This window comes from Opisthocomus hoazin, chromosome 2, assembly GCF_030867145.1.
Source record: "Opisthocomus hoazin isolate bOpiHoa1 chromosome 2, bOpiHoa1.hap1, whole genome shotgun sequence".
NCBI lineage: Eukaryota > Metazoa > Chordata > Aves > Opisthocomiformes > Opisthocomidae > Opisthocomus > Opisthocomus hoazin.
In genome coordinates this window covers 9,023,651-9,046,980 of record NC_134415.1, presented here as the reverse complement: position 1 = coordinate 9,046,980, position 23,330 = coordinate 9,023,651, and the positions used below count along the sequence as shown (strand labels likewise).

General features: G+C 42.4%; 1 protein-coding gene across 5 annotated transcripts in view; it reads right to left on the bottom strand.

Moving 5' to 3' along the window:
- Positions 1-11,708: 11,708 nt before the first annotated feature.
- Positions 11,709-23,330, bottom strand: part of MTR (5-methyltetrahydrofolate-homocysteine methyltransferase) — a 53,479-nt gene continuing 41,857 nt past the window's right edge. For 4 of the 5 annotated variants that reach the window (XM_075412443.1, XM_075412445.1, XM_075412440.1 and 1 more), the window contains 9 exons: positions 22,613-22,694; positions 21,729-21,827; positions 20,439-20,514; positions 19,081-19,236; positions 18,178-18,374; positions 15,506-15,706; positions 14,070-14,262; positions 13,212-13,324; positions 11,709-13,078 (listed from right to left, as the gene is read on the bottom strand). In XM_075412443.1, the coding sequence (XP_075268558.1) occupies positions 12,992-13,078; positions 13,212-13,324; positions 14,070-14,262; positions 15,506-15,706; positions 18,178-18,374; positions 19,081-19,236; positions 20,439-20,514; positions 21,729-21,827; positions 22,613-22,694 (1,204 nt within the window). In that variant the 3' untranslated portion in view covers positions 11,709-12,991. Of the gene's footprint in view, positions 13,079-13,211; positions 13,325-14,069; positions 14,263-15,505; positions 15,707-18,177; positions 18,375-19,080; positions 19,237-20,438; positions 20,515-21,727; positions 21,828-22,612; positions 22,695-23,330 lie in introns of those variants that run through there. The other variant, XM_075412459.1, reaches the window with a different exon arrangement.

The window sequence follows — 23,330 nt, the reverse complement described above, 5'->3', positions numbered from 1 at the left end:
GCCTTGGCACAGCTTCTCTGCACTGCGCAGGGCAGTTTTGTTACACTGCTGTGTAACGCAGAGCCCCTCTGCAGCTGAGCAGGGTGGTGGGTGTTCGATTGCTCACCAAGCCACGATGCAGCTGTGATGACAAGGGCCATGGAGTAGTGTGCGGCGTTCGGGAAGGACGTAGCTGTCCTCACGGAAATGTGGCTGCTGTTCATGTTCCTGCTCTTGCGAAAATCGCTATGCTCATGCACTCTCATTTTGCATCTCTTGCTGTGTTTACTCCTTCAAATAGTTCAGCGATTCTTTAATTTTCAGTGCTTAGAATAAGCAGAATGCAACAAAGCTTGGAGTGCCTAAAGTATTTGTTTACACGGTGCTTCTTGCTGTTATACTTTATATCTCCCACAGGTATTTTTACTGTGCTTCTTAATTCACTGCAATGCCATAACTTGAAGCGCAGTCCTTAGATGTCAGTGGTTCAATACTGAATAAACAAACTCGAGCAGTAAGGATCAGTTTAAGTCAATTACCCTTTTAGCCAAAGAAAAGCGTACAGCTCGTTACATTTTCAGCCAGAATTCATTATCACACCTTTCGAGCAAGCATTCCTGAATAGTTTAAACATCACCAGCAAACCAGGAACACGAACATTTGCAGGGTGAGTTAGGTGTCCTATCAGGAGCATTATGTTTTCCAGCTTAAAAGACGACTGCTTCTTTTGCCCTACCTCCCACATTCATAACCTTAACTACCGTGGAGTCATGCCTGCCATCTAGCAAGCCACCTGAGCTACGCTTTAACACGTATTTAAGCTGACGCTCACTCCCACCAAGTAAAAGTAGTCCTTACACCTTGCCCACCTTTCCCCGTGCATGACTCTTGGACATTCTTAAATTCACAGTAAGCAGCTGGCTAGGAAAACAAGATTGGGTTACTTTTTTCACTGCTTTGGCTTCCCAGGCAGGGCAGGGAGAGGGTTTGTTCCGCAGCCACATGAGATCCATGAGCAGCTCCCCGCAGCCGCGAGCACTGGTGCCAGCAGGGACGAGCGCTGGGGCTGGGGACACGGCCAGGCAACAGCAGCACCGGCTTCCAGGCACGAACAGCCCCAGTAGGTCGCTGGCAGGCTTCCACTTTGCACAACCCACTGTGCATTAGTGCAGTCAAAATCAGCATTTGGCAAGCCTCGCCTCACCTCGTACAAGAGCATCTCCCTCCCTGATGTCAGTGTTAATTCTGTACTAAAGGTATCGCATTTTGAGTAGGCAACAGTAAAGAAAGGCAAAATTCTGGAGGCAACGGTGCAGAGAAGCCCCAAAAGTTGTGCTTCCAGTGGACAGACCTTACCAACAACATCCCAGTGCTTTCAACAGGATTACCACAGTGCAGTGAAAATCAGAAAAATGGTATTAGAAGCAGTCAAAAAAGAATATAAATCTGAACGTGATCTGAGCCAACTCAGTACCTTGTTAGTTATTAGAAGTAAATCAATTAATCTTGAAACTCCAAGAGTATGTCTTCATTAATGAACAGTAAACCTGCAGGGCAAGCTTTTGCATAATTCCATGGTAAGACATGGTGCTGCAGTTGACACGTATATGCCCAATTTTAAGAAACACAGAAAATTTAAGCAATTTTAAACTGTACGCAAAGAACCTACTAAACTGTTACGATAACAACACACATGGAAATTAAAATATGCACTCTCAAAAAGAGAAGGTTTGGAAACAGACTTCAAATTGCATTTTCCTGAAATAACTACTAAAATAGTTTTTTATTATTTTTCTGAAATAACTACTAAAATAACTACTACAATAAAGGGGTGCAGATAACACCATTCAGCAGATACCTGTGGAAGAGTGTTCAAAGGATGCCTCTGTTCACAGTTTGTCTATGGCTATCTCAAAACCTTTATTTCTAGCCAGCTAGAAAAAGATCCAAACTGTTTATCCAACCTCCACACGCATGGTATGTTTATTTGTTTGTTTGCTTGCTTACCCTCTGATGGTGATTTCTCTGAAGCAGTTTTGCAAACGTGTACCTGACAATGTAGTGCATCCTGTAAATTTGCAGTACTCATTGCAAGATCAAGGATGATGAAGGAAACAAAACAGAGTTGCTGGCAGTGGAAACCAAATCTTTGTGGTTGATGGATGATCAAAATTCTTCCGTAAGGACCTTGATAATTAAAGCATCGACAAAGTTGTTCTTCCCATATGAATGGCATCTCTTGTTAATTATCCATTTCTTGTATGGCACTTGGATCCTCTACACAATCAAATGTGGAAAGACTGAGTTCACACTCCAGTGGAAAAATAAATCATCCTAATCAACATTTCTGTCGCAGGAGAGGCTGGTATTCTCTATTTCACAAGCAACAAACAATCCAGTCCCCACAAAGGGTGTGAAGACTCACAAGCGGTGCTTAGCTCTACTCTAAAGGCATAGCACATAAAAGCCATAAACTCTCAAGCTGAATATAGAATTCTTACTCTTGCTCAAGAATATTCATGCTGATCCCCACAAGCATTGGTGATTAACTGCACTGTGCTTCTCTAGCCCTCCTTTACAGAGCGTAAGCCTGTGCTTGTAGAATGGCACACCTGCTAAATACATATTTATGGGAAAAAATCCAATCTGTGCGTACACAGTATCTATCTGCTCACATAAATACTGTCCAGTTATGTGCCTGAAAGCAGGAAATATTTAATGCTCATACATCATTTTTTTCCATCAACAACTTCTTAAAATTGTCGTGCCTTTGGAAATACAACACGCTCGGCTATGCTTTCTTTCTAGTAATCTAACATCCACTACTCGTGCGTTCTAGAATTAAAACAAAGCACACAGCAGATTTCAAATTTTGGAATCAGCCGGAGTTTCTCTGGCTGATAGAACACAATCTACAGTACAGCGTGCCTGGCTTCTGCAGAAGAACTGGGGCCTGCGTTCAGCAGTGTTTCATTTCACTGTGAAAAGGCAGCATGGTTACTCTCTACCAGCAGAATGTATTTGAAAGCCAGGCCAGTTGCGTTCTACGATGGATCAAGTTTCTACTACAAACTGGAATTCACCCAACATTCGAGTTTTGATTAAAGGATCAGAAGATTACAAAGACTACGTCATCCATGAGTATTGAATTGATGAGTCATATTCATTGGTTTTAAAAGGTCTTTTTGGGGGCTCAGATTGGAACACAAATTGCAGGCTGGTAAGACATCTCTCAGGTGCACTGTCGCGTGGTTATCCAGCTGCCTTTAAGCAGTGGTGTCTCTCCACGCTGTGCTACACTAGCTGCTTCTGCAGGCAAAATTGTCAGATGGCTGCTGCTACTCTGTGGCAGCAGCTAGTCAGGAATCCGAAGAATCAAGAATAAAATTGATGCAAACTATTAGAAGAAAGCAATCTGCTTTTTGTGCTGACAATTTTGTGCAGTAGCTTCATAGTCAATCCAAAGAGGGGTCATACGGGAACTGGATTTCACTGATCTCCAGCCATCAGGCAGGGTAAGTCGCCATCGTACTCCAAGCACAAGCTTGGCTCTCCTCCCCCCGCTTGGACATGTGGCCACGCTGAAGCCGAGTGGACGAGCAGCTCTGCGCGTCCTGCAGCCAGCGTTCAGCCCATTTCCCGTCACAGCAGAACCGCTTGGCAAACACTCACCGACTCCACCACGGCAGCCTGGGCTTCAGCTGGCTCTGCAGCATGGCCACATGGGCACGCACACGCTGCAGCCAGCAGCCCGGCCCCGGCTCAGCGGGCGCCGCAGGCTTCTACCTGCCTCTCAACCTGCACCCAACATCACCCTGCCAAAGCAGTAGGGGTCTGCAGCTCGGGTGCAGGTGTGCTTTAGGCACCATCACCGCGACCGGTGACGGGGTCCGAGCCTTCATGTCCCCCTGCCCTTCTGCGGCACCTGCGCTGTTCCGCAGCGCAGCTGGGAGAAGTCACGGTGCAAACTGTTGCCATTCACGATAGGTCTCCCGCCAATCGCGATGCATCGAACACCAGCCAGGCAGGCTGGCAGCAGAGTCCTGTGGCTTTTTTGGTTTTTTAAATCAGTTGGAAATGGAAGTGCTGAGGTACCAAGAGGCTGACTCCTGCCCTCAGAGTGGTTCCACAGAACGTTTATCAATAGGGCAGTAGTTGCTCTCTATATATAAATACCCGCCTATCGTTAACACTAGCAGACTAAGAATGATTTCTTTAAAATATTCCCATGCAAAGACAACTGTTCCAGTTTCATGTGTATTACACAGACGCAGGTGAAGATTCCAGCAGTTCATGGAAATACTAACTGGACTCCACTATCACAGAGCAGCCTGGAAATCAGCATTTAAAGTTACGATTGTTTGCTGTTGGGTTTTTCGTTTGGTTTTTTGTCTGTTTGTTTTTTTAAATCCAAGACTCATAACTATTTAAAGTATACAGAAGTAGAGTCCTAATGACTGCAGTCTTAAAAAAAGAGTATCAGAACTCTCCACCACATTGTGCCAGAACTGGACCCAGAAAGAGGCCATCGTGGCTATGAACATTCAGTCTTTGAAAGATGGAAATGTATCTGCCAGTCACGAACCCAGGGGCAGATTACAGCGCATGCATTTTTAGCGGTCAGCCAATGCGCTGTTACAAGCTTTGGAATATGAAGACTCCTTTCAGAAAATGGGACCCCTGTAACCCAGCAAAAAGAGAGAAACGTTTACATCCTTCACACGCTCACTTGGTCTCCATCGTTCTCCACACCCTCAGCTCCTTGGCCGGGGAGGAGAGCACACCAGCCCTGTGCAAGAGGTCACTTTTCCAGCTGCTCTAGCAAAAGCTCCATGGGCACGGCTGCTTTTCACACCACAGCTCCAAAGGCTCCAGAGAGGAAGGGTGATGTGCCATGGCTGCCTTACAATTGCTGGGGGGGGGGGGCAGATGAGGGGAGGGGAAGGGGGACCGTGTTGTTGTTTCTTAATATTTGTAGATTCCAAATTCTACAGAGTTGAACCATGAAACCAAACTGCAGCCTGGAGACAGGAATGCATTTTACCATCCTTTACCTTCATGCTTCATGAGGAAAAGCAGGTGCCAATAAAGGCCGAGACATCCCATGGGTAGATGGCTTAGAAAGATTCCCACCAGCAATAAAGCCGAGAGCAAAGCGTGGGCTCTTCCCAACCGGTGGCATTTCCAAGAGAAGATACCAAAATAGTTAGTGCAACTTCCAAGGTACTTGGCAAACAGGCATGAGTGGAAAAGAAGAATTGTAACGGTTTGAAAGCTAAGTAAAAACTCCGTGGCAAGAATGGAAGAAACAGCAGGAAAAAAAATGATGAATGAACCTGCCAGTTTCAAAGAAGTAAGCACACAGCCATTAAAAGTACCATGACAAAATGAAAAAACTCTCAGTTTACGTATAATGAAGGAGTATTTTACTGAGAGATCAAGTGATAAGATGTTCTACATAACATCAAGATTTTCACATGGTTACAGACCTCATCTGAGCTACAAAAGCAAGAGATTTTTATGTACTTCATGCTGATACTTCTGGAGAGAAACCATAACACACTCCTCAAATTTATTTGGATTGATTAGCAATAGCCGTACCGCAGCAGCTGCCTTGCCACTGCTCAGCACTTCGGGTGCACAAACGGCATGGAAGAGGGGACAGTACTGCAATTTTGCTGCTATCTGTAGAATTACGTAATAAGAAGGACATATTTAAGGAGGAAATTTAACTAAAACATAGCTCTTCTTTAAAAACAGCCAAATGAAACTCCAACAGGATACACAAAGCTAGCACAATCTATCATTCACCTGACTGTCAAGGACTATAAAGCTCAAACTCTCACTAAATAGTGTTTGTTTTAAAAATCACAAGAAGCTCGAAATCGTGAAAATGTTTTTGGAGAATTTGCCAGTCCTCGTCAGCAGAATCAAGGCACCTTGACACCTTCCATCATTCGGAACGCAAATCAGAACCGATACCCACGCCGACGGTTCTGTTTGGCAATATCTCCCTCAGACATCCCCACCATGGATGGTTACAGCTGATCACACAGGACCCAAGCTGGGAAGTTCATCTGTTCCTGGCTTAACAGGGTATCGCTTTCTGTCAGGTAAGTGTGGCAGAATGAGAGCAAAAATTACCTTCCTGGTCGCAGCCATCTATTTCAACAAAGCCGAGCCACGGAAGGAGGTTTAACAGCAGGTCCTGTCAGCCCTCAAGTGGTTTTGGCAGGACTTTAAAACGGAATTTTCTTTCCAGATTACTGCACTAGGACTGATCAAAGTTGTGTTTCACATAAGCAGTAATTTTTCCGTAGACTTTAATAGCAGCTGGATCAGACGCTCCCAAGCAATGAATCTGACAGCTGACAGATAGGCTAATCAAGAACGGAGAATAGAAGAGTACCATAAAAACTCCTTCCATTCTTCACTCCCTCCTCAAACGTACTTGGAGCTGCGAGGAAGTGCAGGCTATTTGATTCAGTTCACTGACTGGTAAAAAATGCATCAGTACCTGGAGAATTTTTGAGGAAACCCAAGTATTTTACCCTGACCAACGGCGGCAGCTCGGGCACCCGCTGTACCAACGCCTCTCTGAAGAGCAGTTTGCTAAGGAAGTCTTCTGGCCCTGCAGTGCAGCTGCTTCTCTCTCCCCCCTCCTGTCCCACTCCTGCCCCAACCTATTGAAAGGTACAGGCATGTTTGCTCTCACAGGGTCGCAACAGAAACAGAAGTGCGGGTGGAGCTCACCAACCACAGAGAACTGACACCTTTTCAGACCTCGTATTCGCACTCCCCTTCCGAATCTCAACCTAGATTTCCAGCTGATGGCCAGATTAAAAGGAAGAAAGTCGTCCACTTCCTGGGAAGAGGACACTTGGTAAGAACCTTGCTGAAATCCAACAAAAAACAAAGTAATATGTATTTTCTTATTTTAAAAAAAACACATGAAATCATGTGCAGCACTCACAGACCATCAGAGAGCTCCGAGGAGGGGAAAAGAGCACAGACCAAGCATGTGAAAGAACTAAAGTAAGAACACAACAGTCAGTGGAAGCTGCGCTCCCGCACACAGAAAAAATTGAACTTTTAAACACCTTGAGTAAGGGAGGGGGGAATCCTTATCTACACACCTGGTGCTGTTTTTCCTACTGGACTGAAATAATTCTCAGGTCAAAATTGCACCAACATCTATGTGCAGATACAGAGCTGATGCAGGGCTTTAACACCTTTGAAAGCACTGGAAAAAAAAGATGTTTTATTTCATGTATCACAATATTCTGCCAGAGTCAGGGAACTGCAGCATCAACTGAAAATTCCATCAAAAATGTTCATTTAGGTAAGGATTCCAACAGCTCCCAAGAGGTGGGGTATTTTTTTTTTCTTTTTTTTTTCCCAACAGCTTGTTACTTAATCCAGGGAATAAGTTCACAACCTAATATTTCCTCCTCCTTCTCTTCCTCATAAACGTGCAAATATAACTCCTTCATCCCAAGCACACATTAAATTAATGAAACCTCATTTAAAATTGTTCTAAAATTGCATTTCTTATGCTCTGATTGTATATATAAGATATATAGCATTTTATTTTCATTTACTGCAAGACGGATATTGAGAATACCTGTTTTTCCGAGACATGTTTGCCATTAACTCTGATTTAATCTTCCAGCTCCTCTCCAAAGAGCTGCCTCCTCTTCTGAAACTAAGTTACCCTCTGTGAATCCCATGCCGCTGGAGCTTCTTTTGTCAAATGTAGGTAGTCCTGCCTGCACAGAAATTTCTTCCAGTGCAGCAAACTTCCCAGCCTCCTAACTAAATCATTGTATCAGCTATTTCTAGGCAGCAATGATAAAGCCTTTTAAATCAAATGATTGGTGTTCTGTAACCTGTGTTTGTACTCAAGATAAGTGTTCCTTTGTAAAATAGTTGTCATCAACTACCTAAGGAATTTCAAAAGCATTTGTTTATAACAGCAAGGCACAGATAAATTCTCTACTTCACCTTAAGAATTCATACCATTAAACTACTTTGGTCGCAAACGACATTAGTTTTACATAGTTTTATATTATTAACTCATTATTATTAGCTCGTTATTAATTGAGGACCTAAAACAGTACACTGACAAAGGATGCAGTTAACACACATTTTGGTTTTGCTGTCTCGCTGACAACCACCAGTCAAGATGCCGTTAAGCATCCGAAGCCAGCCGTTACGAACGACTCACATAGGCAGTGTGCGGCTCCTGTCGGCAGAGCTGCTGGCACCGTTGGTTATTAACGTTGTCCAGCACCTGTCAGGCAAAAACCCCTCCTCCTGGAACAGCTAATGGTTCAGCCAGTGAATGAGACTTACTTAAAGCCTTCTACAGCTCCAGTGTGGCAGAACCTACAGAGGACCCCGACATGCAGGTGAGAGGGACTGCTGGAGGCAAAAGGAGGAAGAGGAGGCTGAGTCAACAGGGTGATGGGGTAGAAAAGACCGTGAGCCAAGAACTAAGCTGGGGCGAGCCTGACTCTCCGCGCTCCCTCCCCTTATTTCACACTCCTTCTGCAGGAGGGAGCGGCAGAGAGCACCCCGGCAGGAGAGGACTCCCTGCTAGCCCCGTCAGGAGCTTCAGGCACAGGCCACCCGGCGCCACGGCAGCGAGGCAGAAAAGGAGCGCCTTTCATTCCTCAGTCGTCACAGCAGCTTCGGGCAGCAAGGATAATTACCAGCTCGCTCTTAACATCCTGGTTCAAGCTGGATCACAAGCCCAAAACGCCAAGTTTGGTAATCTCAGCTGAGCTCTGCTTGCACAGCTATTTATAGCAGGCGTGTGGCATGGCCAAACAGCTCGGGATGCCCAGCCATGGCGGTATTAATAGAACAACAGAACATGGAGGCTCACAGCACTGGCTTTTCGGTTCTGCCTTTAGCTGGACAGTACGCAAATGACGCGCGAAGACAGGACACACACGTTTCTATCCTGTTCACGGTGCATCTTCATTTGACAACTGGCACCTACAGAAGCCTGACAGCCAAACAAAATGACTTTGTAGAGGGGCTGAAGGGGCTTTGGTAACTGGCGGCACAGGAGTTATTTCTCCAGTGACTGAGAACACGTGCTGCTGTTTCTCTATGGAATCATAGAATCATTAAGGTTGGAAAAGACCTCTAATAACGTCAAGTCCAACCATCTGCCCAACACCACCATGCCTGAAACCACGTCCTGAAGTGCCACATCTACACGTTTTTTGAACACCTCCAGGGATGAGGACTCCACCACTTCCCTGCGCAGCCTGTTCCAATGCCTGACCACTCTTGCAGTAAAGACATTTTTCCTAATATCCAATCTAAACCTCCCCTGATGCAACTTAAGGCCACTGCCTCTCGTCCTGTCGCTAGTTACTTAGGAGAAGAGACCAACACCTGCCTCACTACAACCTCCTTTCAGGTAGTTGTAGAGAGCAATAAGGTCCCCCCTCAGCCTCCTCTTCTCCAGACTGAACAGCCCCAGCTCCCTCAGCCGCTCCTCATCAGACTTGTTCTCCAGACCCCTCCCCAGCCTCGCTGCCCTTCTCTGGACATTCTCCAGCCCCTCAATGTACTTCTTGTAGTGAGGGGCCCAGAACTGAGCACAACACTCGAGGTGTGGCCTCACCAGTGCTGAGTTCAGAGGCACCATCACCTCCCTACTCCTGCTGGCCACACCATTCCTGATCCAAGCCAGGATGCCGTTGGCCTTCTTGGCCACCTGGGCACACTGCTGGCTCACGTTCAGCCGGCTGTCGACCAGCACCCCCAGGTCCTTTTCCGCCGGGCAGCTCTCCAGTCACTCCTCCCCAAGCCTGTAGCATTGCGTGGGATTGTTGTGACCCAAGTGCAGGACCTGGCACTTGGCCTTGTTGAACCTCATACGATTGACCTCGGCCCATCGATCCAGCCTGTCCACATCCCTCTGAAGGGGAACCACCTTCCTGAACTAATTAATGAAGTCACTCCTTTTTTTGTTCTTCAGACTCTTTTTAATCCACTAAATCCATTTTCTCATGGCACACTCTGGTAAATCAGCTAAAGATCTCAAAAGAGCGCTTCACAGAACCCAGCCACTGTTACTAATAAACCAGCTCCTTTCTAAACAGGAAGGCCCTCAAAAGCCTCTCACTGTTCCCCTCAGTTTCTGGCCATTACTTACATTTTAAGGAGCAGAAATTAACTGACAGGGCATACCGAGGTTCACGTTGTTGAACAAGGAAGCTGAAGATTCTCAAATTTTATCAGCAAGTTATGAAAAATGCTCAGATACTCCCACAAAAAGGGGAGGAATGGCCTGACCTAAAGCAGCACCCCCACCCCAAAACAAACTGCACTACAGTCTTCCCAGGAGCAACAGCAGCCCCGGAACAGACCTCATAACGCAAGGGCTGGTTTAGGGATAGTAACCCCTTCTGACTCTCATAAACCAAGGTATGTGCTTCAAAACTTAATCTCTGAGCTGCAGGCCTGACATATGGGGGGGTGAGAAATGAATAAAAAAAATAAAATCAGTATCCAAAGTAAATTATTCACAAGAATTGAAACAGAATTGGTTACAAAGCAGTCTTAATTTTTCATGAATCTCTTACATCTTGTACCTCTGTTAGCAGTACTTCAAAAAGCACCACTAAAAATCTTTTACGCATTCTAACAGCTGTCAGTCTTTCCTGGACAGCATCCACTCCGCTCCTTTACCTCGAACAGATCTATTCTTACTAAGGCTTTTCAATCTCATTTCAAGGAAGTGAAATAGTCTTACCTGGTAGAACTATGAGACCCTTTTCCTTCACAATTCACCTTTGTTCTGGAGAGAAGAATGAAGATTTGTCACATTCAAAGTGTCAACTGACAATTTAAAGTAACAAACTTTTAAAGAAATTGTCCTTGGTCAAAATATTTGAATAACAATAATAAATAATTCTTCCAAACAGGTTCTCACAATAACAAGTTTCGCAGACAAAGATGAAGACTTTTCTCAGCATACGATGCCATGTGTGCAGGGCTAAAGCAACCGCACGCCATTCGAAACCTTTCGCTTGTGCACAAGGTAACACCACCACCGTTACACCGCAGTGCGCTTACCGCTTGGTCCGTCTGATTCTGCTAAAGCTGCACTCCTGGAACTACGTGCTGCTGGCTTCAGGAAAATACATAAATAAACAAACCAAGGTGTACAAGGCAAACCTAGACCTCATTCACGTGATCACAACTTCAGACTAATAAGGCACTCCACTTCCAAATATAAGAATATGGAAGAGTGGCGGAGAGGAGATATTCCAAGCATCAAATTGATTCACAGAAGTGCAAGTACCAAAAAGAAAGCAAGGAGGATTTAAATTTTTACAGGCTATATGTTTCAGGAGCAAATTTTCCTTTACATAAGAATTTTTTTACTGTATTTTTGGCAATCCAGAAGAGCATTCAACTGAGGAACCGTTCCAGCAACAAGAATCAGCTGATTAACACAGACACGTCTCAAGTCCCTTGATGGGGGGGGATCCATTTAGAAATTAATTTTTGTAAGTCACTAAAGGATGAGACATTCTGAAACATTCCGTTAAGAACACACTTACTCGACTACTTTAAAAACCCCAGAGCAGCCTTTATACTTTCAGATTCATGGTACAATGTGCATATTAATTTTGACATTATCTGTTCAGACGATTGCACATATTTTATTGTTGCTATTTAAAGGATTCTAATAGGCTAACACCATTGACAGCTTAACCTTTATTAAACTGTTGATACAAGATGATTCTTTTGGCATAAAGTCAGGTGAAGACATTACAAAAATTACATAGCTATTAACAGATTACAGATAAACTATTTAAAAGAACATTCTCTTCATAATATTGGTCTTCTCTTTACAATTAGAGACCAGAAAAATGAGGGGTTTCTGTCATAATATTTTACTAAATTAGCATTTAAATAATACCTGAGGCACTTTTCAGAGATTATTAAAAGCTACGAACCATTAGCTCACTCAGAATTAAATCTGAAGAATAAGCCTACGGTACTGTTACTTATGACAGTATTGCTACTATTTACTTTGAAAATCCAGGTACCTGGAAGCTGAAAGGATTTGTAAAACACTGAAGCCAGCTCCAAGCTTTCTGTCTGCCTATAGTAACAATTATGCTTCTCTCATAATTTTCACATACAAAAGGTTGCTTAAAAATGAATTAAGCCTCATAACATAACTGTAACATAACAATGGCAGGAAGTGCCACTGCCCTTTGTACAGAGTCGAACCAGACTGTGGCTGGCTGAAAGGAAGAAGAAGCACGATGGGGACAGCTCCACCGGCTCAGTCATCCCACTGCGTGTTCTGCCGTAACACAGCACCTCTGACATTGCTCCAGCACATTGTGTTATTTTGATAGTTCTAACTACAATCATAGTCACAAAGTAATTTAAAATCTGATATTACTGAGAGAGAATAACATATGTTCCCAATTACAAGACCTAAGCGTGGAGCAGACAGATTTTGAAAAAGGAGATCTGTTGTACTTCGGTTGTCCTTGATCACCTAGTATAAAACCTTTGCTGACGGTACAGACAAATCACATCCTATTTCTGTACCTGGACTTATCAAAACATATTAAAATAACAGAAGTCAAATTCTGTTCTACGTACATCCACAGCCAACGGGACAGAAATGCTTGCCCCTGATTTCAAAGGCTTCCTGAGGACAGGAGAGCTTTGCAGCTTCCACATCTCACCCTACATCTAGCTGCTTAGCCAGAGTATTTGTGCAAGCAACAAAAATAAATAGAAGTACACTGCTATGACTAAGAGATCTGCAATGCATTCCTGGTCTCAAGCCAAGAGCACAGCGCATATTTGAAATATTAAGTTCCTTGATCAAAAATTAAAACCAATCAGACAAGCTATTGGGATGGATGGCAGAAAGCTGTTCTCAGTCAGAAGGATTTTCTTGTTCCTCCTGGCGAACAGACCATCAAAAGCAAACGTTCGCCCACCCGTGTCACTGTTACTCGGTATCGTATCCCAAAATGGGTCCCAGCCATCTCTCGACCTCTGCCACAGGCAAATTTTTTCTCAGTGCATAATCTTCAACCTGCAAAGGGATGACAAAACATGCTGAAGATTTGGAAACTCCAGCTTTTACTGTTCACAGAATTCTCTGGAACATCTGCTTAAAAGGTGGTTTTGAATGCCGTAACACTACCACAATGGACAGTGCAACTTACCTGATCTTTACATATCTTGCCAACAGCAAAATACTTGGATTTGGGACTGGAAAAGTAGAGGCCAGAAACTGCAGAAGCAGGTATCATTGCTAGTGATTCAGTTAACGCAATTCCTGGAAAAGAGAATGAGAATTTTCTTATTCTCCAAATTGATAATAAGCATAAATTCAGAACCTTTTTTTCTGGACAGCTTCAAGCAAACTCAAAAACCAAGAAGCTTTCAGATTAACTAAAATCCAAACCATTTTCCACTTGTTAACTATTAAAAAATATACATAGCTTTAAATATAACACAGGCTCTCACTACAGTATTACTGCAGAGTAGCTGTACAGGTTGAAGGAAAAAACTTAGACATTCTGACAAATGAAATGGGTAACTAGAGGTTTTGAAACACAGGAAGGTATTTTTGGAATTGTGGAAGTGAAGTGTTTGACGCGTAAAGAATCACAGGAAAACCAATGGAAATTCATGCCTTTTCAGAGTTACCATCTCAAGGTTTCTGCAGACTGGGAAATACACTGCTGAACTGTTTTTTCCTGTTTGTATCTGAAATGTCTTCTTGCAACCATAAGGATGCTAGAATTTTTCTCTGTGCAGCAGAACCCTGTTTGCATGCAATCTGCTAATTAGGGACATCACTCTCTCACAAAAAGCACTGGCAGTATTTTGTAAATTCTTCCTTGAATGAGGCAAAATTAAAATGGCAGTGAAAAGGGGAAGATAACAATTCCCAGAATTGCTTCAGTTTGGGTTTTTTTATGCAGCTCCGCACCACCCAGTTCACTGTTTTGTTGGCATTTCAATTTCTCATTCACATAAAACCAGTTTAAGAATCTTTGTAAAGCAGACAGAGGTACCTGTTGTTTCCTCAATGTTTGCAAGTTTCCACATGGTGAGTTTTTCTGTATGGTCAGGCTGGCTTGGATATCCAGGGGCAGGGCGAATTCCCTCATACTTAATTCTGCGTAGGTCAGAGAGATCTAGCTGCTCAGTACTACAGTAAGCCCAGAATTCCCTTCGAACCCTTTCATGGAGCTCCTCAGCAAATGCCTTGGAATAGAACGCAGAGATTTTGCTTTTAATATGTGCAGACTGATGTGATAGCTATTTGATGAAGACAAACAATGATAGAGACTTTCTCCCCACTCCGATTTTAATTTTTAAGGGAGCTCTTATCATAGGTGAAAAATTTGATAGCATTAAAATTTACATACAGTACTTATTTTGCTAATTTAAGTATTTTAGGTTTTTCTCTTATTGGTAGACGGTGGTTTTTTGGTTGTCCTGCTTTAAAATCCTACATACTTGAAGAGGTAGACGTGTGGACAAGTAACTGGAACAGATGAAGTTCATTAGCCTATGGCAGCGATAGGTGATTACAGCACCTGAAGTCATTAGGCCTCGACTGTCTCGGTATCTCATCCAGGTCTAGCTATGGAAGGCCACATCATTCTTGCATCCATGCTGGTATCAGATGTAAGTGCTGCTGCTCTCTTTAGCAGAGGACCTTTCCTCTAGCTGAGGAAAGCTGGGCGACAGCTTTCCTGAACTGCTCTTACAGATTACGCTGTTTTGCTAGCAATGGTTGCCTTCAGAAGAAATTCCCACTTCAGTAAATATCTTTAGATGGCATCTGATAACAGCTTCTGAAACTCTGTTATAGCTTGAAATACACACCTAGAGCTAACCCTGCTTGCACTGCACCAAAGTTGCTGTACGTTTCATCATCATTACTTAGGTGTAAGCATGGGGGCAGGCAGACAGGGATAGAGGGATAGGGGGGAAGGGACAGCATTTTCTAAACCACTTTGGTTAGAGCTTCAAAAGCATGTCTGTCTAAGCCTAAAACATGTTAAGTCAAAAGACTTGGACCCTGGTTACACCTGCATGGTCACCATTAACAGCAGAAGGCACGTCTGCAAATCAAGAATATGATCGGTGGGTCACACCTGGGTCCAAACACATTCTCACATCGATAAAACAAGATTTAAAGATAGTTCTTTTTAAAAAGTCTTGTTTTAAAATCTACTAAATTCTATCAATCATCAAAACCCTCATAAAGAGTTCAGAGATGCTTTTGCAGCTGGGAGATATGGATAGCAGAGTCTCCTCTGGCTCAGGAGAGGACTCTCAGGACAATTTCAGTAGAACCAGTTGACTTTCAGATTTAACGCAGAGCGTACATCACAAGCAACGGTCTAAGTTCATGCTAGAACTTGAAACAGCAACCTGTCAAACAAATCCAGCATATAGCCAGAAAATCTGCAAGGAAACACATGATAAAACCTCGTACCTCTGCCAACCGATCGCCAAGAGCCTTTACCATGATGATGTTGTATTCATCATCCTGTTTCCTGAATTCACTGCATAACTCATCCACACCGAAGCAGGCCACGGCAAACAGCCCTAAGTAGTCACAAACGCCAGAATCCAGTGGCGCAATGAAGTCAGAGAGGCAGTAATAGGGGTCTGTGCAGGCAGAGTCCTTTTCAGCCTAAAGTAACCAAACCAATGCAACAAATCAAGTATTAATGCACTAGTAATCTGAAGACCAGTATTAAGACTAAAGGACTGAAGGCATTTCTGACAAACATCTAACTAGTCTTTGAGCCATGATGGCTCTTTTGTTAGAAGAAAAGCCCATCTCTTACTCTGTGGGTGTTGGGATCAGTGAAGAACAAAGTGTCAAAGGAGAGAGATGCTGTGCTGAACGCATACAGAGAGATGTTTTGATTCTATTTACAGCTAGTAAGGTTTAACAGCTTATTCTGCAGACAAATTATTACAAAAGAAGGAACACTTGTGCCAACCACTGCCTAAGAGGAGGAGTTTTCCACCTCTAGCTCTCAGATTCCCCTTTTGTGAGCAAAACTGATGGTTGATGGTTCACATGCCAGTTACGCAAACTGCAGAATTCCTCAGCAACTCCCATTTTAGAATGGCAGTTTACAAGCGCTCCTAGTTTCTCATGCTACAAACCATGTTCTCAGCAACCCAGACAAAACAGGGCCCCAGGATGCAGGTTTCCACTAGCCACAGGCAAATACAAACAAAATGCACCGATCACCACTGAAAAGTTGAATCCCAAGCAAGGTTGAAGTGGGTTTACGCAAACAGAAGATATCCCACTGACCGGATCCCTTTCCAAAATGGAAAAACGGGAATAGAAAGAGGTGACTGAATGCTGGCCATAGCACCTAACAAGAAGTTTTACAGTTGCAGATCACATCAGCATATTCAACATGACTGCTACTCTAAAAGCAGCGTGGCTCTTGTAAATCTACCCAACTTACAGCGAGAGAAAAGTTATTTCACAGCTATCACTTGGCTGACGATCCCTCTCCCAGCTTTCTTATTCTATGACAATATTTTAACAATGCTTTCCGCCCCCTCCCAACCGCAGTTTAAAAAATGAACAAAACACTCCACTCCTAGAAAAACAAAGGAAAACGGTCAAGTGTTTCCCTAGTTTCTATAACCTACTAGTTACATAAAACTGAAGAAATATCCTTTTTCTACAAAGGTGAAATCTCTGTTAAAGGTACTTCTGTAATGATTACAATTAAGGAAAATTCTAAATGCATCTCCAACTTCTAGATTTATGTCACGTCCTTAATGGTGCCAACGTCATGGAGAGAACTCGGTGTACTGAAAGGAACATTTTATGTAAGAAGCAGGAGACAATTATTCTCTTCCACTTTGCTCTGGTGAAGCCTGTGCTGAATTGCTACGCACACGAGGTTGAAAGAGGTGCAGCTAAAGCACATAGAGTCCAGAAGAACAGTACCCACAATAGCACAGAGTTTCATGGCCTTAACCTTTGAGACAGGCCTGAATAAGTTAGGAATACACAACATAAAAAGACTAAGGAAAATAACAGTATTCCAACAGTAACAACGATTACAAGAACAACATAAAATACGGTAATTCTCCTTGGGAGAACCCTGGGACAAGGCCAAGAAAAGAAACTGTAGTAAACCTGATTTACATGGCATACCAAAATGTTTAACTAGGTAGTAAGGCCCTGGAACAGCCCTGCCCGAATGCGTGTGAGAACAGTTCATAGAAACATCTGCCACGGAGTGCCAAGATACAGCAGCTACATCACCACACAACAGAAAATCTCTTCCCGGGAACTGGAACAGACAAACCTGAAGTCATGTATCTGTTAGTACAGTTCTGCAATACTGGTGCAGGACTGTCCTCGTACAATACTGCGCTCCAGAAATTTAGGTAGCTGTTACATCTGTTTCTGCCATGTTTGATGACTAAATATGTGAGCTATGAAGAAGCCAAGTCAGAATGCTGGGAAGAAGGAGAGGCAGATTATCTCGAAAATGTTCAATCTATCAAAATAAATGCAAATCTAGGTAAGTATGATTCAAGCATGAATACTTAAAATAATGATTCGCTTGATCAGAATTAGCAGCCAACTAACTAATTCTAAACTGCCTCTTCATATGGGGAATTTTACATAAAAATTAAGACTATCAAAACCACTTATCTCCACTGAGCTTTATTTTCCAGGTATTTTAATTCTAAGTATTTTAACCTTTATCATATTCAAGCACAATTTCTCATCTAAGGCAGAATCCAGGGATATCAGACAATTAAGGATCATTAGGTTCCAACTCAGCACACAGGATCCATGTGATGAATTTATACAGCACAGCGCTTTAGGATATTTTAAATATTAAAAGGAAGACAGAAAATGCAAATCGTATACGAAGATGTCAAATCTACCAAGCATTTTGTACAACTACTACAATGCAAAATACTACAAATACTACAGTACAAATACCTGGGTCGTCACTAACAAGAAGTTGTTATTACTGAAAGAAATGTCATGTCAATGTCTGCAGACAGATCACAACAACCATTTTCTGCACACATCTTAGCATGGCACTTCTTGTTACATTCAGGAAAAAAAAAACATTTTATTTAACAAACATTCTGTCACTGTACCTGTTGCCTCAAGCCATAAAATTTTGCTATTGGTTCTGAAGAGCCCACTGCCTCTTCTACAGCATATAAATAGATATCATCTTGAACACTTTGAGCTGGCCAGAACCCAACCACACCTCTGGCTTGTAATTTCTTTTCATTAATCAACGTTTTCAGCAGATTCTGAGCATCATTATAAACTCTCTTTGCTTCTTCGCCTATCAAAAAATAGAAAACCCGTTAGAAAAGGCGTGTTTCCACAACTGGCTAAATGGGTTTAAGAATTGCTGAAGATCGGTTCACTTTCCACATAATTCTCTGATGACTGCAACAATCCATCAGCCATAGCAAACAGAGATACTGCGGTGTGATTATGTTTACGGCTGTAACAACATATATCTTAAGTTAAAAAAACCACGTGTCAGCCAGCACCATTCTAGTAGAGGCAGAGGATGCAGAACAAAGTGAGCAACAGAGACCACGTGTGTGCACCTACATCACCGCAGCGCAGCAGGCCCAGAACATTGATTTCAGTGCCACTCGTGCGTTTTCATCACCTATTTCAAGGCCTGCTGACTAGTTTCAAATGGAGATAGAGTCCTCTTGCCATCTTCACCCACAACGGGGACACAGATACATGAAGTGCTCTGCTGCCATTTTCCGTCATTAAAATACCTCTCTGGGTTTTGGCAAGTGAATTCGAAATAAGACTATTGAGTGTTTTTCCTCATTTATTTTTCAGCCTCACATGCCAACACTTGGTCCATTATGTGTTGCTCTAAACAAATTATTTCAGTGACGCTAGGTTTCCATGTATTTTCACTATTCCTATGTATTTCAAAACATGGAGAATCTTACTGCAGCACGGCAGATCTGTTACGATTGTTTACATGAAGCAAATGCAATTTCAATTCCAATACTCACCTACAGTTTTATCATTAAAGACTTTAGGGAAACTGCGGTTGGGATACTTTCCCCTAAGTTGCCAGACATCAAAGAAAGGCTTCCAGTCAATGTATTCTACCAGCCTCTTCAGGTCATAATCTTCAAAGACTTTTGTGCCGATGAATTTCGGTTTAACTGTAGGAATCAGAAGTACAATCTGACATGATGAAAATAATTTAAAATTGCTTTTCCTTGTGCAGCATAACCAAAGCTCACCGGCCTCCATCACTGCAAATGACCTCTTTCAAAGTAATTGTCTTAGAATTCTCACTGCCCTATCGTTCCCAAGTCATACCATACTCTACAGTCACTACATGATTAAAAAAAACCATAAAAGGCATATAAAGTTAAAAGAGAAAACTTAAGGCCTTTTGTTCTTTCATATAAGCCAACACTTACTAGCTATTGGACTTCTGAACTTATTTCATTAGACAAAATACCAGCCAAAACAGAAGACCAAAAAAACCTACACAACTTATCAATAACTAACATATTTTATGGGCATAGACCTTTCATATTTCCAAATCACGCTTTGTATACACAGACTTATTATGTGCTATGGTACTGTAGAATAGTTCTGTAAATTAATATGTAATTTATAAGAACTTTTGCAACCACCACACACTTGTTCAGATGCATGTGCACAAGTGAAAAAGCGAGATGGATTTATGTCGTGATGCAGCCACAAGCTTTGTACTTGTTATGTCTGTGCTGTTCGATAGTTTAAAATACAACCTTTGTTAAGATGAAGTATTGAAGACTCTCATCTTGTGGAGTCTTGCAAATGAAATGACAGGAAGCAGTAAAGTGTTAAAGTCACTGCAGGATGCACCTTCTTCTGGAATGCTGTTTACACTTCCAGTCTCCAATTTAAAAAAAAAAAAAATCAAAAACTGGTACAGAAACTGATGGGAGAAGGGTAGGACAAAGCATAAGGAGGAATTTGATACAAATGCAATGTCACAATGTGTGTTCCCTAAATACGTTATAGTAAGCTTTGCAATACAATGAGCCAGTTTGAAATTATTTTGCAAAGCAGGCACTAGACTCATCTTTGATTGTATGGTGTTATGGGTAAATCATTGCTTTAGGAATTTCTTTCAAATGTTTTTATTAACTATTAATGTACTTTTTAAATATACTGTGAAAGGAGAAACAGGATGCTCAGATTTATTGGGGGGGACGGGAGGAATCTCTGCTCAGACAGACACCAATTTACTCAAGTTGTTACACTTATATCTTGAAATTTAATGAAGCATAATCTATTTTACAATAGATATAAAATAAATACATAAAGGAAATGCAAAGCAACAACCAACAACAACATTTAAACTGACCTGGTTTATGGCCTGATAACCAGTCATTATGGAAACCTTTTCTTCTCGCTTGCTGTAGAGACAAGTATCTTCTTTCCTGTAGGGACATACAGGTTCATTTCACAAAGCCAACCATCTCTCAAACAGATAAACTGTAACTGTTGACTTGGTGGTAGCATTTTACTCAAAATAGTCTTTGGGACAAATCTGACAACAGACAACCTCAGTTCCAACAACTCCCAGTTCACAAGTGAAAAGTAAGATTCCATCATGACCATATCATTATTTTTCCCTATATACTTCTAAGGAAACCAGTCTACAAGCTTTCTAGTTCCTCTGACCTACACCAAAAGTTCCTTTATTACCTCAAACTACATGAAAATACAAGTACAGCAAGATATTCTACTGCCTGCAAAAAGCTTGGGATTGCAGTGCCACCACCACCAGTGACTGCAGCACGCCTCTGGCAAATTACTGGCTCTGCTAAAAGGCACACGAAATTTATAGCAATTTCAGCAAGGCCCATGAATTCACTGCTGACCTCTACTTAAAGGAGAGTGCTGCACTCACTGATTTCAGCTTAATGGACTGGTTCCCTGTGCCAAGACAGCCCTAAACTTGGTCAAGTCAAACGTCCTCAGGAAGCCTCGAACTTTATCTTTCTTTATCAAGAGACCAGGTAAGAGTCAGATGACTTTCAGCTTGCTTCTGTGTTTATTTACACAGACAGCCTCAGAGGAGTCGTATGTTATTTGTTTCCTATTGTTAATTTGCACAGTCCATCTCCACATCTCATTGCTTCCTTCTCTTCGCTTTCCTAAGAAGGCAGCCTCAGCTCTCTGCTTTGAGACTGCTCAGATCCCTACCCGAAACCATGTGAACACGAGGAAAGCATGGTGTTGTCAAATACTCAGAGTGTGGCTTAGTACCAGCAACAGCAAGCAGTGCCATTTTAATTACCCTAGCAATGTTCATTGTTTCCAGCTACTGCTCCAGCAGAGCACTGGGCTCCTGTAGGTTGGTTAAGTTGACATGACTGCCAGCTCCAAGGAGGTGTCCTAGATACCGCGGATTGCACACCGAGGACAACCAAGAATTTGCCAAGCATGTGTTAGACTCCTGCTGAATTTTCCCTTATAGGTTAAAGAATTTGATTTCATGAGCCCTTCTGGAAGTTTTCCACCAATTCTACTGCATGTTTTACATCAGATACCTGAAGGTCTTTGTAAGGAGCTGAAACTGAGAGTTAGTAATGAGGCAAGCACAAACCACTTCAAACAAGAAAAGCAGCTAAATCAATTACATTTGTACCTTGAGAGACTCATAGTGTTCTTGTCTAATTTCTTCATATTCCTCGAATATTTCTTCAATGAAATCATCCCTTACACTTTCATCTAAGAGCTGGGAACACTGAAAAATGGAAAGAGAACGCACTATGTACTTACTGTAACATACTATAGTAAGGACAGGGTATGAACTTCAGACTAAGCCATCTGCCTTTCAGACTCGCTCCCAACTACACTTGACAACACTAAACTAAGCCTTACCCCTCATCTGATAACAAGATTCAAAACATATTTAAGAACATGATTATTACTGAGAGCACTGCCCTACTACACAGGTAGTATTAGCAGAGCCAAGTCTGACTCTGGAAAGACCTGAAAGGAAAATACTCCGACTTCAGAGACTGAATAGTCGTAGAAACACCACACAGCTTGCTCTAATTCTTTCCAGCAGGTATTTTCCAGCTAAGACTCCCCATCTGTCTGGTAAGAGTGAGCATCCATCCCAGAAAACTTCAGCCACATATTTCATAATGCAAATGTTGCTGTATCACTAACTTCAGAAACACATCCAAAATAGGGAGAACAGCAGTTCTCGTCTAACCCCATTGCTCTTCACTATAAAACACCTCAACGCTACGGTCAAGCACTCAGAGGGAATCACGCCACACCCTAGCTAGAGAAATGGGCATTTAAATAAAGATATCCACTGACAATGATTGACACGAGTCAGATGCAATAACCACGTGACAGCAAAAAAATAACTGAAGCAACAGCAGTTTAGAAATTGGTCTCTGTTGTGCCTCTTCAATTTTCTGCCGTAACATTAAGCCTCAGAGGAAAGGATGAAAGGCACAACAGAAAAACAGGGCACATTTTTGCACGGATGAGAAACTGTAGTTTAGAACTTACAACCACAACACTCTTGGATGCATCCAGGACATGAACTACAGGCGCGCTATATCGTGGGGCAATTTTAACAGCTGTGTGTGTTCTTCAATGGAAAAGAAAGAGTCAGCATTACAACTGAAACAAAAAAAACACCACACAACAAAAAAAACCCAGACAAATCCCCCAGCAAAATAAATCCTGACTTAATGCATAGACAAGAACTTGAAAAGAAGAAAGCAATTCATCCATCTGCTATGCATGGGTGATTAAACACAGATTTTAATAATAGCTACATAAACACTTTTCTTCAGAGTATCAGAATGCTTCATAAATAATGTGCCAACTCACATTCCCTCACTGTCTTACCAGCTGACTGAAATCAGCAGCTCATCAGTTTGAGTCTCTTTCAGTGAGAATGTTCTAAACTAAGCCTACCAAGAATTAACAATTTTTTTAAAATCTTTTTTGCTCATGTTACATTTTTCCCTCCCACATGCTAGTTTCTGGGTCTATGGATTAGCATTAACAGATGTCAGTGATGATCATTCCATTTCTGCGATGCCCCACTTCAAAACTAGAAGCACAAGCCCTCTACTCACCTGGAGAAGGAATTCTGCCAGCGGTCAAGAAGTATTACAAACTTGCCCCTGCTTGGTCAGTCAAGTCATTCACATAAAAACCTCCCAATTCATCCAGTTCTTTAGCATTTACTCATATTCCAGCCCTCACTGAAATACCT